The sequence below is a fragment of the Ambystoma mexicanum genome, chromosome 3q, assembly GCF_040938575.1.
Source record: "Ambystoma mexicanum isolate Mex_15411 chromosome 3q, UKY_AmexF1_1, whole genome shotgun sequence".
Classification (NCBI taxonomy): Eukaryota; Metazoa; Chordata; class Amphibia; order Caudata; family Ambystomatidae; genus Ambystoma; species Ambystoma mexicanum.
Genome location: NC_090926.1, coordinates 961468768 through 961487617, shown reverse-complemented (window position 1 = coordinate 961487617; position 18850 = coordinate 961468768). Strand labels below are relative to the sequence as shown.

At 43.8% G+C, this 18850-nt stretch overlaps 1 protein-coding gene across 2 annotated transcripts in view; it reads left to right on the top strand.

Moving 5' to 3' along the window:
• SLC39A11 (solute carrier family 39 member 11) overlaps positions 1–18850 on the top strand; it is a 2648929-nt gene that overhangs the window by 2233485 nt on the left and 396594 nt on the right. For both annotated transcript variants that reach the window (XM_069655098.1, XM_069655097.1), the window contains exon 7: positions 3253–3322. In XM_069655098.1, the coding sequence (XP_069511199.1) occupies positions 3253–3322 (70 nt within the window). The remainder of the gene's footprint in view (positions 1–3252; positions 3323–18850) is intronic.

Genomic DNA, 18850 nt, shown 5'->3' with positions numbered 1-18850 from the left:
ATGTGGCATCGTTTAGCACCCATACTGGAACATCTATCGGACGAACATAGAAAATCTGCGATGTTGCTTGTGCGTGAGGGGGAAGTGGCTTCAAATCACTCAATAAACATCGCAGTGGACCTGGTGGAATCAGGTTTTAAACAAATTAACAATGGAGTGGTTTTAAGGAGGCAAGCCTTGCTCAAATGCACCAACTTTTGACCAGAAGTACAATATAAAGTGCTGGATATGCCCTTTGAAGGGGAACAGCTATTTGGAGAGAGGGTGGACGAGGCCTTGAAAGGCATGAAAGAGGACTCGGACACAGCACGCTCTCTTGGAGCTCTTCAGAGTGGCAGATGTTTTCATTCATTTCGCCCCTTTAGAGGAGCGTCAGGAAATTCCCGATTCTCGTCATCCAGAGACAGGACCTTCAGTAGGCCGTCGTACTCGTCTGAAGGCTATAGGCGGGCTTCTCAAACCGCTAGAAGAGGTCGAGACTAGCCAACCTCAAGAAGAAGGGGAGGTTATCCATCGTCGATGAAGGACAAACAATCAAAGAACCAGCAATGACGAGTTTCAGAACGTCCTGGGAGGCAGGGTGTCTCACCGTGTCGACGAGTGGGAGAAGATAACATCAGACCGGTGGGTATTGGACACTGTGAAGCTAGGCCATTCTTTGCATATCAAAATCAAGCCGTCGCACATTCCAGCAGTGTTTTCGGCTCAGACCCATCTGCAAATATTACAACAAGAAGTAGTGCTTATGCTACAAAGAGGGGCTATAGAATTGGGCCCAGTGTCCGACGGCAAGTGGTGTCCCATTCTCGATCTTCGAGATCTCAACAAGACACTAAAAAAATCTGAAGTTCAAGATGCTCACACTTCAGGAAGTGATCCGATCTATCCAGCAGGGAGACTTTCTGGCGTCGTTAGATCTCCAGGACGCATATTTTCATATACCAATGCGTAGACGACACAAAGTTCTAGAGGTTTGTAGTCGGACGAACCCACTATCAGTTCAAAGTACTCCCATTCAGATTAAAGTCATCTCCCAGGACGTTCACAAGGTGTTTAGCTCCGGTAGCAGCTTGGTTAAGAAAACAGGGTCATCATGTTTACCCTTATCTGGACGGTTGGTTGGTAAGGGGGTCTTTACCCTATAAAGACACACGCAAGTCTAAAGGTCACCATGCAACTTCTGCGACGGTTAGGATTTGTGGTAAACTTCGAAAAGTCCTCCTTAACTCCCTCAAGGAACTTTTGGGTACGGAGTTCGAGACTCAGTCAGGGTTGGTGAAACCATCTATGGAGAGGATTCACAAGCTCAGGCTACAGGCATAGGAGTGGAAAGTGAACACCAGAGTGTCAGTGAGGAGATATATGTCACTACTAGGGGCCATGGCGTCGTGTATCCCCTTAGTAAACAACTGTCGTCTCTTCATGAGACCAATTCAAGAATTCCTGGCAGACCGATGGCCCCTGAGTCAGGGGCTTTGGTCGGGCAAATTGACCATCAGCAACGAGCTTCTACAGGCACTTTGATGGTGGCAACTCTTCGAAAATCTATCGAGGGGGATGCCCCTGCATGAGCCAGAATTCCAAATAACGATAGTAACGGATGCGTCTCTGACTGGATGGGGAGCGCATCTGGGATCTATACAAGTACAAGGTCTGTGGTCGTCTGAAGAGTCAACCCTTCATATCAAGGTACTGGAATTGAGGGCGGTACGTTGGGCCCTGAAATCTTTTCTACCACACATAAAAGGATCGGTAGTGAGAATATTGACAGACAATACGATGACAATGTTGTACCTAAGAAAGCAAGGAGGTACTCATTCCAGGACTCTCTCGACGGAAGCTCAAGAAATATGACATTGGGCTCTAAAACAAAATATAAGTATATTGGCCTACCATATGCCGGGAATAAAAAATGTACAAGCGGACTCTCTCAGCAGAGAGATGAATCAGCTGCACGAATGGGAATTGGACGACCAACAGCTGGCGAAGGTTTTCAAAAAATGGGCACAGCCTTCCCTGGATCTCTTTGCGACGAGGGAGAACAAGAAATGTGCACAGTACACAAGCAGATAGCCACAACCGGATTCACTAGTGGAAGCATTCTCCTTCCCATGGACGGACAAGTTTGTGTACGCTTTTCCCCCGTTTCCACTTATACAACGGACTCTGCAATGGATTCACAGATACCCGTGTCGGGTGATCTTAGTAGGGAGGTGGCAGGGGCAGGCAACAACAGGTCGTCCCTGCCCCTGACACCCCACATCAAAGGCCCCCCTCCTATCCAGACTGATGCATAAAAGGCCCCCTATCTCCACATCCATGGGGGCTACCTTGCCCTCTGGTCAGTTTTGGCCTATAACCATGGCGGGAAAGGTAGCCCCCAGTCATCAGTTCCCCTGTAATATTGACGTCTAATAGGGAGCAAATAGGAAAGGGACTAATGGTAAAATGGAAAAACCATCAAGATAGAACAGGCACCAAATTAAAAGACATAGGGTCACAGGAACAGGCAAACTAAAGAAGTTATCGCAAAACTCAATAAATCTAAATAAGTATCTAAAGCACAAGGGCAACTTGCCAAAACTTGGGGAACTTGGATGAATGCTGAAGCTTAGGAATGACGCACCAAGGAAGAAAAGGCATCAGATAATTTAAAAGGCAAACAACCCATAAAGCAAATCAAGTATCAAGTAGATAACCAAAAACAAAGTACAGGCCAGCCTTTTGTCCATGAATAAAGACGTCTCTGTCATAAAGATGGCACCCTAACGTTAGCCACCCCATAAAATCTGCCACCATAGGCCCAGACCGAGAAGGCCTGACTATAAATACATTGTTGTGAAGGCTTCATATTTGTTCTCCCCGAAACTTAAACATGCGCCTTTAGACAATAATGAGAAAGGTTTAGTAGTGGTTGTACATTTATTTTAGTCTGCTTCTCTGGTGTTGGGATGTGAAATTATAATATGGTAGCTACCAGAGTCTTAAGAATATGTATGAGACTCTCTTTGCTACTCTAGATAGGAAATAACCCCAGACCTGTAGCGAGCATAAAGTAAGCCCATTTTACCAAGAAATTGTATGGAGAGACAAGGGCCAAGGCATCTCTTTGTGCTCTGGGGAGGCTATGGCATGTATACGTTGCATTTTGTGTGCTTGATGTAACCATGATGGCGGCATTCTTTTGAAGGTGAACACCACAGGGTCTAATAATTTATTCTTCTAATGTGTGGATGCCTTGTTGCATTTCAGAGGGATTAGCAGTCGGAGTTGGTTTCGGAGCAGTTGGAAAAAGTGCCTCAGCAACATTTGAAAGTGCCAGGTAAGTGCATACCAGAGTCTTTAGTGTCTGTATTTAATGCTGACATCTCTGTTTTTCCAATAGACCTTCATTCTACCTTGATGAACAGTATTTATATAGTCTGTTCTCACTTCATATTACAAGCGGCAAAGTTTTATTCCACTCCATCGGGCACCTGGCAATTGTTGTACAGGCAAGAGACGTTGTAACGTGTGTTAATGTAGACTTATTGCTGCCAGGGATTATGTGGTATGTAACAAATCTCTTCAGTCATTGACAAACCTTTGAGGTAACTTTAAAAACAGTGTCTCAGACCATTGAGTAACATTTATACATCTTGAATTGACAAGAGTGGAATCTGATTATGTGACCTACTTGTTACAAAATGAGGACTAGCCACAATGTAATAGTTGAGAAGGTTTATAAAAAGAGTCTTCTGGTGCTTGGGTCTGTGAAGTCTCTTCCTGCAGTATCCAACAGGCCCCCATGCCTATCCCAGTATCACATTTCAGTCCACTTTCCTCGGTATTTCCTAGATAACATCTTTTTCTCTTCACAATATTCAGCCTTAGATTCTTCTTGCTCATTTTCTCCCATGGTCTGGATACGTTTCCCACCAGGATCCAAATTATGATCACATGGGAAATTGGCTTTGCTTTGTAACTTGGGATGGCTCTGAGATGACTTGATTATTGTGGCTTTCTATTCCGTGTTGTGAGAAACCTGAAGGTGTCTCACTTACTTGTCCCCAGGGATCTGTCATCCAGGTTGCCAGGACACGGCCATCGCTATTGGATCCAGTTCCTGGGGTGGACCAGTGGGGAAGGATCCCCTGGATCTTCAGGGAGTGAAAGTGGAACACTGAAGCGTGAGACACGGTATCCCCTTCCTTACGGCACCTTTTCCCCATCCTACCCCGTATGGTATTGAGAAACTCTTCCCCTCCCCCTTTTCCAACACGAACACTCTTACACCAGACCAACAACGAACTAACGCCAGAGCCGTTTACCTAGCATGTCCCAACACAAGGGTGACAATTACTGATAATTACACACAAACCCGACTACCCTTTCCCTTCCCCACACGGATAAAAGGGGGAGCACGAGGGCACACTACGAGCAAGGCCGGAACGCACGAGGAAGCACCTATTCCAGACTGGCAGTTCAAAGGGAGGAGAAAGGCAGTGAGACCGGAAAGGACGAGAAGGGAATTGCCCTTGCCCTTTTCAACACAGGCCCGCGAAGCCCCCGAAAGGGAAATCAAAAGACTGACGTACAGCTGTCGTGTGGCGTGACAAGTGTCAATGGTACACGGGGCCCTCCCGCGCTGATAGCCAAAGTGGGGAGCAGCGCTTTCCGCCATGGTGCCGTCTTTAACTCCCGAGGTAAGAAACTCCAACAGTTCAGCACAGCCGGTGAGTCGTAGAGAACGGATAGTAAACCGAAACGGCCTGGGCCTAAGGTTGCAAGCAGCAACATTGTTTTAACAAAGAACTTGTGTAACTGAACTTTAAAGAAACCCCAGTAAAGGTACAGATGCAGAGTGGTCCGGCACCATGTCGGCGCCCGTTCGAAGGACTCCGACTGGAACCTTTTGTTGAAACTACGAGAACCAAGAGGCCTTGGGGGAGGCCGGCGTGAAGTGTCAAGGTGGTTGTATGAGGGTGAAGCAAAACCCCTTGTACAGTCAAAGGTCTTTGGCATGTTGAGGAAACAAGGTGAACTGTGTTACCGGGGCAAATGTGAACCCGACTGAGGGATGCCTACAAATCAGGGTAACCAGTAACCCACCCAAGAACATTGTATTAATAGAACTGTGTGAACCCTGGCTTGGGAGCTTCAAGGAAAGCCTGACTGGGGACTGAGACCCGGACTTAGTTAAGGGAAGAACCTAAGGGGTCTAGAGTAACTTTTTGTTAATGAACATTGTGAACTAAGGCAAGTGTGAACCCGACAGAGGGATGCCGAGAAAAAGCTAGGGGAAGGGGACCCCGCTTTCTGATGAGATAAGCAAATCATGAACTGTTAGAATGGATATGTGACCCGACAGAGGGATGCCAAGGGGAAAGCTAAGGAGAGTGAATCCTGCATTGTGATAAAGAAAATTGAACTGTATATTTGGCGAATGTGAATGTGGCTGAGAGATACCTGCGAATTGTGGTGAACAGTGATACACCCGTGAACATTGTGTCGACAAGAGTGAATCCGGCTGAGGGATGTCCACAGTGAATGGTTATTTAAAAAGAAATTGGGCCTCATTATAGGTTTTGTGGTAGCCTTGCCGGTAAAACTGGCAGGCTGTCACCAAACTTGCAAAATTTTCCTGCGCCTGCGAAGGGACAATTACCGGGTAATTACGGCCCTGCCGGACCCGGTAATAGCCCATTCCCGGGCGCCAGAATGAAATGCTCGCCATTCCCATTTCAGCCCCATAGGACTCAATGGGAATGGGTAGGTCGAATGCACCGGCACTGTTCAGAATGGTGCCGGTGCATCCGACATGCTCTGCTCGCGGGTGCCAGTATGCCCGCCAGGTCACACCTGGTTGGCGGGAAGGCACCCGCGAGCAGAACTCATAGTTTGTCCAGAAACTACGGTACCGGCAAGCTTACCAGTACCTTAGTTACGGGCCGGCAAACTTATAATGAGGCCCATTGAGACTCTTGAATGTTAAAAGTCACAGAGATTTTGAATGGAAGGCTGTAGTGAACCAGACTGAGGGAGGCCCACGTTGTAAGAAGGATTGGAGCCCGGTTGAGGGATCCAAGGGTGAAAAGAAATCACCCAACGTAAACATTACTGAAAGGAACTTTTTTTTGTTGGTTATGGCACATCAGGTCCTCTGAGGCAAGATACTTTGCGTGAAAGAGTCTTGGCCACAGAAAGCCCTGATATTTTGGAAACTAAGTGTAAGCTCGCGCCGGAGAAGCCCAGGAGTGTGCTGTGCTCAAGAATACGACTTTGTCCTATGCTAAAAACGTGGGGAAGGGAGACCCCAGCTACACCATCCTGATTTATCATTTTGAGAACACTTTTTGTCTTTTCTTGTGAACATTATCCCACACTATTCTGTAACATAGCGGTAAGGATGGGCAATAGGTTTTTCAGTATAGGCCCTTTTTATTTGACTAGACGCCACTTGGACTGTATTTTATTATTTGATGGTCCTAGCTTGCTCTCATCTTAGATTTGGGTTTAGATTAAGCGTCTGTCTCACCCATTATACAGTTTAATAAACATCCTTGAACTGTGATCACTTGTGTCTATCTTTACTGTTGCCACCATTAGTCCCTTACAGTGTAGACCTCTGATAGTTGTTGCTGTCACTGTATCATTATTTAAAACTCTTCCATGGAATCTTGAACTTGTGCAATTATTGATCTCTAGGTCGTAGATGTTGGGTAAGATTTATATAAATGTGAGTAATCTTCCGGACCTGTATCAAACCCAGAACCTTTTGCTTGGATCTGGTAACTATTTTCTCTGTTCCTTGGTGAACGAGAATCTTTTTCCCCCTCTCACCTAGTCTTTTACTCTTTTTATGTGTGACCTTTTTATGTCTCTCCATAGTGTGTTATTAGAGTTATAGATTCCTATACCTTTTGACTTAGGCTGGGTTGCTGCTTTGGGTTTCCCTGTTAATTTCTCTTTAATGGACTTGGGTGAACTACTGTTCTCAAGGGCTGAAGAGGGATTTTCATCCCCTTTACATTTGTTAGCGAGCCAGCACACCCCACCTTATGTGGAGTGTTTGGGGGGATACAGTGTATCACCTTTCTTACTTACCTGGTAAAATGTTTGTTAAAGTTGCAAGTTTACTTGAATGGCTGGTGTCAGTGGTTTTACCTTTATGATTTGTAGCCTTCATTACTCGCAGGCTGATTGGCGCTGTGTCAGGGAAGCAAACGCTTCCTCGTCATTAACAGGCCCGTTATTAGCTCCCTCCCCATTCCCATTGAGCCGTATTGGGGCTCAAATGGGAATTGGGATGGGTTTTTTCAATGAGGAATTACTGGGTCCTCCAAGGTTGGAATGACCCGGTAATTCCTCATTGAAGGAACCCGGACCTGGAACCCGGTATGGAGGCAGCCATGCCCTAAATACTCGTAATGAGGCCTATTGCTTTTTCCATTTAAAAGATCCCATGAGGCCACGGGAGCCTGCGAGTCCTGACCGAACAAGCCACAATGTCAAACCATGAAGGGAAAGGGCATCAACCCCCTTTCCCGAACAACAGAATCCAAATCGAATCGACCCTCCCACCGCATTTGACACGGGTTCCTGAATTCTAGAGGTACCGGTAACCACGAGGCAGCCAAGGGGCAGAAGAGGGTGTAAGAGGATTCAATTCAACACTACAGCTAAATCAATGCCTAGTCTGGGATACTGAATGGAAACTCTTATTGATATACCTTTATGTCCAGTTCATGAGTTCTGGATGACTACCCCTATATAACACCCCTCTCTTAGAATCCCCCTGACCCCACTGAGCCAAGAAGTAGTTCTGTTTTGCAAGTTTAAAAGGTTTATTTGAGAAATAAAACAAATCTAGATACCACGCTTTTATAATAAATTAATAATCGATATCGCCCTTATAAATATAATAATCAACAAGAGGTAATATGACACTAGCACACTTCTTTATAATCAATGCGGAGTTGGTGTAGGATGGATAAAGTAGCAAAAATACGTTTATGATTTCAAGGGAAAAGCAATGAGGAATAAAATGCAGTACAGAAATAACTTGATATGACTTCAACAAAACAAGCAATCACTTTTCTTTGACAATTCACCCCCCCTTTATGCAATGTAAGGAGATGAAGCGGAGAGCACACAGTTCTTAGAAATGCAATCAAATATAATTCAGTTCAATTCCCCCCCCCAGCAACTTAGAGAAATCAGGTATGAGTTTTAAAACACCGTCCCAAGTGCTTTGAATGTGGTGTCAAGGAAGTGAAAAATATGCCGAAAATGGTTTTAATTCCCTTTAGGAAGTTCAGGGTGAGTGAGAGATACTTGGGATGAGTTCAGGCTCACTTTAGCAATGATTCAGAGATGGTGATTAAGAGGCAAACGAATTTTTAGCAAGGAAAGAAATGACTGCTGATGGTTACACGTGGCTGGATTTTTAACCAAATCGCGGTAAAGTTTGCGAGTGCGTGAATCGTGATTACGGCAGAAGTATAGATTCTAAGCTTTCAGAGGAAAGTTAAACCAAGTTCCTAGCCCAAACGGTTCCAGAGATACGGACGATTAAATAAAGGTAGTTTTTCAGACTTAAAGTAAACTCAAAATGACAGGTGACAGCTTTGCAGCTTCAGAATTGACAAGTGACAGTGGTGCAGCTTTACAAAATGACAAGTGACAACTTCTAGGAGGCAGTTCTGGTTAGATTAAAATAGTTTGGATTAGATTTTTTTAAACTAAGAGCTTATTTCTGTCACAATCTGACCTAAGTACTCGCAATATATTTTGGAAGGACTGGATCTCGTCACGGATCTGATCAATCAGGCTAGCGGCACTTCACAGCGATCTGGTCTCTGGGTCTGGGGTTCTGCACGGTCTGGTCTGGCACTGGTCTGGTCTGTCCGGATACAGCGGTCTCTGCACGGCTCCTGGATCTCTACACTGGTCCTGGCAAAAGTTCTTGGCAAGGGATTCAAGCAGCTCGCCCGGCTGTGAGTAGCTTGCAAGGACTTCAGGCCTGCTGCAGAGAACTCAGCTTGTGGTTTTAGGCCTCTGATTTAGGTTCTAAAGTATAAATTCTAGGTTCTGGAGTATGTAGCTGGAGTCAGTCTGGAACTGGTATCTTCTGGATGTTGTGTGGTCCGGCAAAACGCTCCGCAGCAACTGGATTTGATGCCTCTACCTGTCCCAGCAGTCTCTTTTTATGTGTTTTGAAATGGGTGTGTGCGTGGGCCTAGCCAAGCCTGCCCCTCTCTACTCGTCATTGGCCCAATTCTCCCCTCTCCCATGATTGGGGGAAGGAAATGTGAGTCAGAGTGATGCTGTAGGTTTTATGGGTCAGAGGATCCTCCCCTGGTCAGTTTGCCCACAAATCTATATTTGATTCAAATACATCCTTCCCAGATATACTATTTGTTGAAATTACATGTGCACATTATATATTCCTTATGGTCCATGCTTGTCCGCCTCTGATCTTCCTCGGGGCTTGCATTCAAAAATGACATTTTGTGCTTTTTAACTGGTTTTGCAATATCGGACATTTACCCAAATTTACACACATGTGCGCAAGGAGTATGGACATTAATTGATGAAGTGTCAGATTTTTAACATGCAGACATTTGGAGTGAGACCCTATTTTCCGCTAGCAACCCCCCAGAATACACCACAGGGTCCTAACGCATCTCAAAATGTTCACAGAAAAATCACAAAAATAATATTACTTATATAATTGTGACAAGTCCGCACTTTGAGTTATCCATCTTTTTAAAATTATGCCCTGGTCAAAAAGGGGTGTGTCTTCCCAGGTCACATGGTGTAGAAACCAGTCTATCCACTTTCTTTAAGCTCAGCTTGTCCTCAGAGGGGACTGCCCCTCCCCTTTTCTCCTAAGAGGAAGCCACTTTTACGACCCCCCAATATAACATTTGCCTGAGTCCAGGACAGGCCTTTGTTCAACTCCCTGTAGTCCCCAGCTGCTCCACCCCTAATCTAATCAGAGAGGTGACAACTCCTTTTGGCAAGGGGAAGAGTGGCTGAGCAGGTTTTAACTCCTGTTGGGGTAGATGTCAGGCCGAATTAGAATCTCTTTAAGCCAGTTTTTAGCTACATGTCATTTTTTTGTTCCCCAGTTTTCTACATTCAAATCAAACTGACATTTTTTTACATATACATTAAATAATTACTTCCTTCAAGTCATTTCAGAATATAGTTTTACATTGTATCCACCTCTTAGCAAGTCTTTCCTTGGTCTGTTTTTGTTTCATTTGTTCAGTTTTACACAAAAGTCTGGTGGTTTTAAAACGCCGGCTTTTTGATAGTGGTGAGTACTGGTAATGCAACCATTTTTGGGATTTAAGAAAATGAATTCCCCACAGTTCTGGGTTGCTTTTGGCAATCAGCATTGCCATTCCCAATGGTTTCAGGCTATTCTTCATGCATTTCCCTGTGCATTTTCTGGGAAGTTCTGGCCATCATGATGTTTTCCATGCCAGTACGGCGTGAATGTGGGCGACGATAGCTCATCCCCACATCCACCCAATCTATTGATTTAGTTTGTTCTGGGATAGAATAATGGGCGGCGACAGCTCATCCCCACATCTACCCAGTCTATTGATTCAACATGGGTCAAAACCCATGACAAGGGATTAGGGAGAGGTTGTGGATAGGAAGGGGGAAGTAGGGAAACCGGAAAGAGAATTAGGGTAACAAGATTGGATAGATGAGGGGAGTTTAGGGAGTAAGCCTTGATAACTTGCACCATATATTCCTGCAACCTGGCCTGACCTGTTTTTCTTACTGGGCTACCTGTGTAGCTCCTTACTTAACGCCCTACTACCTATACATGAAACATGAATCATCCATTTGCATCAGCATACAGCTTTATTGTCTTATCATATCCCTCTGGCTGGAGGACCTAAACATGTCGTCCTAACTAGACATTAATTCCCACCAGCAACCAGATGAATGTAACTCCTAAAAACATGAATTAATGTTGAACATATGGCAATGTAATGAAACAGACAAAACATGGACATGATGGCGTAGTGAAATAAACATACAGCTGGGGTTTCCCCATATGAATTCACCAAACTCATGGCCTGATGGTGCAGCATGAAATGAAACACAAAATGAACATATGAGCTGCTTCCCTCAGACTGGGCTTCTCCATAGCGACTGGTCGTTCTGATTGTCTATGCTTTTAATCTTCACACATTCGTCACCACTGCAACCTTTGTGTTGCCAAAATCAAAATTATTATGGTTCAAACAAGCCCAGCAAACCCAACATGCCCTGTGAGGAAACCAGGACGATGCTGGATGCCGCGTTGATCAAAAGCCTCTCGGGCAGTCACCGCCGCTAGGCCCGCGCCCTCCAGAGCTTCGCCGTGCCATCCCAGAAGAGCAGGATAGATTCCCTGCACCGCCGCATCTGCCCGTGCCGTGATCATCAATAATACGCAGCTGGCACAGGCAAATGGCAGCCTTAAGTGCGCAGCCTCGCATTCCCCTGAGCCTTCTTGGAAGTGTGGTCCGTGGACCCCAGATATCCACAACACCAGGGCTTGTTGGCTTGAGTCTCGTGGCTGTGGCCACAGTCTACACCACCTGTTCTCCCCAAACATGCCCATACTATCTTCTTGACAAACAGGTGTAAAGCTGGGCTAAGAACCCATGAACACTTTGAAGCAACAGAGCATATGAGGTCACGGTTGCGTGGAAGTCCAGAATGAGTAAAACCCTGGTATGAAGCTGGGGAAAGAAAGTGTGAACACTTTGATATAAGAATGTATATGTAAGCTCACGGGTGCCTGAGAGTCCCAGACCAACAAAGCTCAGATCTAAGGCTGGGGAAGGAAAGAAAGAAAACTGCAAGTTGAAAGAAACGACAAGCTTACGGAAGACTGACAAGCTTAATGGAGCAAGCACTCCATACAGATAAAAGAGAGGGTTTGGAGGAAGGCCTAGATGTCACTTCGAGCAATGAGCAGATTGATCTTGCTGCTCTAAATATAAACACAGATTGGACCCCCCAGAGTTGTTTTAAACCTATGTCTAGGTTTAACCCCATTGCTACCTCAGGTAGTAGTATTGAGGCCTTTAAGACACTGGTCATAGAAGATCTAAAACACATGCGCAGTAAAAAGAACAAGAGCAGATATGAAAATATGTCGGTGTCAAATAAAATTTCTCTACAGGAACTCCATGACCTACCAGACTGCATCATCAAGCCATCGGATAAGGAACGGAATATAGTTCTCATGAACTAGGATGATTACACTAAAGAAGCCTACAAACAACTAAATGATAAGAAATGTTATGAAAGGATAACGCAGAATCCCATAAAAAATCTGGAGATAAAGGTGAAAGCTTTTATGACGGAATGGGAGGGAAAAGGTATTTTAGAGGAAGACAACTGTAGGTTTCTCTTCACCACCAACACCGTAATGCCGACTATATCCTTTCTCCCCAAAGTGCATAAACACATCTCTAAACCTCCTGGAAGACCCAATGTGACCCTTTCTCGTTGTCTTCTTGAAAATATGTCTACATTCACCGATGACATACTTTTTTCTTTTGTTTCATCACTTCCCTCGTATGGAAGGAATAATACTGACTTTCTCTTGCATATAGATGGTCTACCTTGGGAATGTGATTATATACTAGCAACCTTAGATGTGGTGTCCTTATGCACCTCTATAGGCCATGATTTTGGCACGAATGCTTGCAGGTACTACCTAAATACCCAATCCTTGAATTACCTTTTGCATACAGACGTGATACTTGGCATGATAGATCTTTGCCTTAGAAACAACGTATTCTTGTTCAACAATTAATATTTCCATCGGGTACAGGGCACCACCATAGGTACTACCTTCACGCTGTCTTATGCTTATCAGGCTATGCATTTCTTGGAAAAGTTCAGTGTGTGGACCGAACAAAATGAGGCTATGACAGACAATGTGATAATTTGGCTCAAGTACATAGATTATTTGTTCTTCATTTGGAAGTGCAGTGAACATCAATGGCTAGATTTCGTGAAACTGTGACAATACCCTGACAATAACCTGAGATTCATGGAAGTACACAGCCATACCTTCATCAGGTATCTTGACATTCATTTGAGAGTCATAGACTACAAACCTACAATGGAACTACACAGGGAACCCACAGGGACCAATGCTCGCCTACATGCTATGAGTGGGGAACCCAAGAATTTAATTTGGAGCAGGCTCTATGGGGAATTAATTTGACTCTGAAGAAACTGTTCCACCTTGGAAGTCTTTGATGAAGAGAGCAAAATCACGGCGCACAGTTTTCAAGAACAATGTTACCCGAAGAGAATCATTGAACGTGCCTATATTAAATCCTGTGCCTTTGAGAGAATGAGTTTGCTTTCTACTTCAAAAACTGTTCAGAAACATGATTCTGACACTAAAACTACTCCTTTGATACTAACTTTCAGTACTGCAGCACAATCGATTAGGCAGATTTTGAAAAGACAGTGGAAAATCCTGATGGCTGATAATGACTTATGCATCTGACTTAATCCGCATCCTGCTATCAGCTACAGAAGAAATCGTTCTATTAAAGACACTCTTTTCAGCAGTTATATGCCACATGATAAGAAGGATGACAACAGAATCGGGCTTATTGATTCCAGAAGGGGGTTTACCAAGTACACCAGATGCAATATTTGTAAATATGCCTGCAATTGTGTTTTGTTCATTCATCCTGTTTTAGGGCACTGTATATCTATAAGTGATTGCATTACATGTGAGTCAGAATTTGTTGTCTATGGGCCTCATTACAAGTTTGGCGGCAACCTTGCCGGTAAAACTGGCAGGCTTACGCCATACTTGAGAATTTTTTCAGCCCCTGGCAATGGGGAAATACAGGACCATTACAACCCTGACGGACCCTGTATTTCCCCGTTGCCAGGGGCCGGAAACATTGACTCCCCATTCCCATTGAGCCCCATAAGGCTCAATGGGAATGGGGAGGCCGTATGCACCGGCACCATTCCCAATGGTTGGTGCCGGTGCATCCGGCATGCACTGCTCGCGGGTGCCGGACTGCCCGCCAGGTCCAACCTGGCGGGTGAAAAGGCACCCGCGAGCAGAACTCCTAGTTTGCCGATCCGGTAACTGATACCGGCAAGCTTACAGGTACCGTAGTTACCAAACCGGCAAACTTGTAATGAGGCCCTATGTGTTACAATGCAAATGTAACAAATGGTATGTTGGAAGCACAAAATGCAAACTCAACATATGCTTACAGCAACATGTAAGAGCCATTACCAACAATGACATCACTTATCCCATGGCCAAGCACTTTTTGGAATGCCATGGCGGCAAGTTGGATGGCTTTCGCTTCTTTGGCATCCATGGAAGTGTCATAGGAAAATGAGGTGGTGATAGAGAACGAGCCCTAAAACAATAGGAAAAACAATCAATTTTGTATTTTGAGAGCAAATATCCAAAGGGTCATAATATCGATGAGGAACTCTACCCCTTTTTGGCCCAATGATTCTTAAGTGTTAATTCCTTTGTTTAGGGAAAGTATTGCCTCAATCCTCTGTGTTCTATTGATCTTATGATGTATTTTTTTCTTAACTTGGATTGTCTCCTTCTTCCTTAATTATTACGGGCCGCCTTTCGGTAATCACATGTTCATGATGTTTATTTTATGGAATTTATGGGCTCTAGGAATGTATAACTGGTTCTTGATGATGTGTTTTGTACTACCACTCATGGAAGCGACAATATTTCCCACTTCGAGATGTAGCTAATTGCTCATCTTTCGCTCATTTTTAAATGTTTACTTTGGTCCTTTTCATCTATACTGGTTTGGTTTTCTGTTAGTAGTTGATTTCATGATTGTTTTTCTCTTCTTTACTATCATGCTCTCGCTACTCATTTTCTTTCTTTTTCTGCTGATCCTCCTCCAGTCACGGGGGATTTCACCTTTCTTTTTTCTTTCCCTTTTGCTTTTCACCTTGATGTTTGATGATTTTTAATTCAGTTTTGTGCTGCAGTGTTTTTCCTCACCCTCCCTTCTGTTCACTTTTGCTTTTGTTTGAGGACTTGTTACAAGCAGCTACCATATGTGGTGTGATGATAAGCCCTATTGTGAGATGATATGAATTACTGATAGATGCACGCTAATTGATATTATGGAATTATGATTGTCATGCATTAGCACTTTATGCATAGCACTTCACGTAGACTTGGATTAGGAGATCATAATTGTGATGCATTTGCACTTTACATCTAGCACCTTACGTAGATTTGTATTGCATTATGCACTTTAGTATCTAGCTATGTACTAGATGTGGATTATGTACAATTAGGATATGATGATCATTACGCACTGGCACTTTACCTTCAGCATTTCACGCTGGGTATATTGCACCATGCACTTCATTCTCTCATTATCAAACTATGGTTATTAGGCAATGGCATTTTACTTCAAGCATTCAAACATAGTCAGATTTGGATCATGAGATCGTGATTGTGATGCATTTGCACTTTATATCTAGCACCTTACCTAGATTTATATTGTATTATGCATTTTACTATCCAGTTATGTGCCAGTTATGGGTGTTGTACAATTGAGATGTTTACTATGCAGTGGCACTTTACCTTCAGCATTTTGACGTTGGGTACACTGCATTATGCATTTCATTCTCGCATCATGAGACAATGGGTATCGTGCATTGGCATTTTACTTCCAGCATTTAAACATAGTCAGATGTTTATCGGTAAGCCTCAGCCGAATTTGTTTACTATGCATTGGCACTTTATTTTGATCATTTGGGGGTAGTTACAGAGTATCTTGTACTTCATCTGTTGGTGATGTGCCCTACAGCATTTCATACTCCTATTCCTTTGCAGTGATGACTGGCATCTGACAGTATTGTGGTAGTAATTGCGTATTCTGTATTTTACACAGATATGATTATCTTCGCACATTACACTTTTCCATTTTGCCTGGGGTCCACTATGGATCATAGCCTGATCTCGAGCCAGGGTCATATCATGTGTTTCATCTATTTGCCAGTACATATGCTCTTTATCATTTTGGCTTTTTTCTGGATTGGCTTTTGAACTGGGTTTAATGTTGTCCAGCATCTGTTATTATCCTGTGTAAAATAGGGTGCAATTTATAGTGCGAGTGGTCTTTATTATTTCAGTCCACTGACATTGTCAGGCCGCATAGTATGTTACGCTGTGGCGGCGGTCACATGTTAAGCTGTAATCAGATTTTGGAGAGTGCACCCGATAAGAATTTTTTTAAGCAAGTGGGTGTTCATACAACCCTTGGTACATGATGCCTAATTGAAATGTGTGAACGTGGACTATTTTTCTACATTAGTATAATGAATGCTAGCACGGACATGATCAATGGAACTCAATGTGGCTGCATATGGATACGTAGGGAATTGGTCCCTTCTTTGTGTCATGGGTTTACGCTGCATGTAACTCCTCCCTAATATATACACTGGGGTCGTGAGTTGTGAAAATGTGTGAGCAATCGACAAGTAAGTCGCAAAACGTTACGCTGCTGTATTGTCAGCATTTTATGCCTTGGGAACTCTATTTGCTCAAGGCTTTTAATATGTGCATGTGGCACTAATAGAAACTAGGTGTTGTTACTCTTGTGGACTCTGATTCGTGGTTTGCACGTTGGTGATGTTGAACTGTTCTCCTCGACTTTTCGTTCCTACAGCAGAATTTTTGGATAGAAGTGAAGGAATACAAGTTTGTTGGCTGTAGCTTGGAAGAACCTCAAAGGTTACGAGGGCTTGAGAAACGCAGAGTGACAAGCGTCCTGGTAAACCTGAAAGACGATACATCTCCTCTGCATACCAGTTGGAGAAATTCACGAGTGTGTGAGAATTGGAACCGCGAACAGGGCAAGGGCATTATCTGAATCTAGTGAAGCCTGAAAGGCTTAACATAGCAAGCATTTCCTACTGATCAGAGGAAATGGAATACAAGGTGGTTGGATGTAACTTGGACAAACCTCTAAGGTTAAGGGGGCTTGAGAAAACACGGAGTGACAAGCACCCTGGTAAGTCAAAAAGACTGTGATATAGCTCCTCTGTATCTCAATCGGGGAAATCCACAAGGGTATGATAATTGGAGACAGCGAATGGGGAAAGGACCCTATGTGAATCAGGTGGAAGTGAATGAGATTTTTTTTTCATGTGTAAGCTAAAGAAATGTACAGGATTGTGAGAATATAAACAAGTGCCTACAGCACACCCTACATCTGAGAAGGAACAAGCCTCCCAGAGAGTCACCAGATTCCAAGGAATCGGGAAAACAGAGACTTGTTTTGCAAGGAACTTGTTACACGAGAAATCCTATGGAAGAACGGTTCTGTTTTTAACTGTTGAGAAAGCTCCAATACTGGACCAGGTAGAAGGCTAACCTTGAGACTTTTCTGTTCTCCTCATTTCTGTTTATTTTTCTAAGTGGCAGGGCTAGTTTATCGTTCGGATTCGGATGGAAGACTGTTTTTTGGACTTTAACAAATGCCATTCGTTTTTTAGGATTTATTTGGTTGGGAATTTCCCTCTTAAAATAGGGCAAGATAGCTCTTTTCCCTTTTATTGAAATAAAACCTGTTAAATCATGACATTAAGTCATCCGACTCCTTCTTCTGGATTGCCACAATATTTGGAGTTTCCACTCTTGGCAAGTACATCACTTCTGTGATGCGAGGGTGGAATAGGTACATACATCCATTGTAGAATGACTAGACTACACCTCCAAGCACCTGGATGATCTATACATTGAGTTGCTATAGCTCTCAGAGCTTCTCGACATAAGTTAATCCGACTTGTAGCGTGCAGCCAGATCTTCCTGACCTCTGATGGGTGTCGACTTCTGGTTTTTGCTATGGGGGAATCTGAGACAGAGTTTCGGCCTTTCAACCATTTCAATTGAAATGGTCGCTCACAACTTTGGTCCACCTTTGACTCTGACTTATAGAGCTTAACGTCTTCTCAAAACGAGTCTTTTAGGGCGTCTTCGGCCCTGCTGACTGCCATTCTTTTTTTCTGCAGTGCACAAGACAATAGACATGTCACTTGATAATCATGCTACATATGCCTTGCTTTATTTTATTAAGGATTTTGCCACTGGATCAGGACCAATTTGAGGCTGAGTGTGTACACCTTCACTAAAGAAAGTCCCATTATAATCATTGTTTATCTAGGAGAGGTATAATCCAGTAAGGAAGAAGTTAAACATGTAGCGTTGGCGGTACAAAGCCGATCGTTTTTCCATTCCTTATTGTAAAATGGTTGGGTAATCAGATAAGTGCATCAGGGATACGAAATTGCTCCAACTGAAACTATTTGTTACTCACCAAAAAAGAAACGATTTTCCACTGTCCTTTTTTTATTGAAAAACCTAAAACTTCCCATCATCAATGCATGTTTGTTGCTGACACTTGCATTTAAATGCCATGGAGTCCACAGACCTCATTTTGAAATGGGCCTCTACACATCTTCAATTGGCCGTAGGCGACTGGGCTGTGGGATGTGAGGCTCGTAATGCACAAGCGGTGTGATACCAAGAGTACAAATGTAGAACTTTTACCTTGATTACTGTGCATGTGCTTTGCCATGCTGTGGACACAGTGAGCGCAATACCCCTCCCAGCTGCGGCACCAACAGGGATCATGGCCCTCGGTCCCTGGTTGCAGAGACGTGGAGATTTTCCAACAGGTCATTGGCCGAAACAGATGCATTTGAGGCGAGAGTTCAAATTCTGAGAGGGATGAGGTGAGCCCATTAAAGGTCACGTACATGGTCGCTACTCTGTTAATTCTCACCTAGATGTGGTTCAATT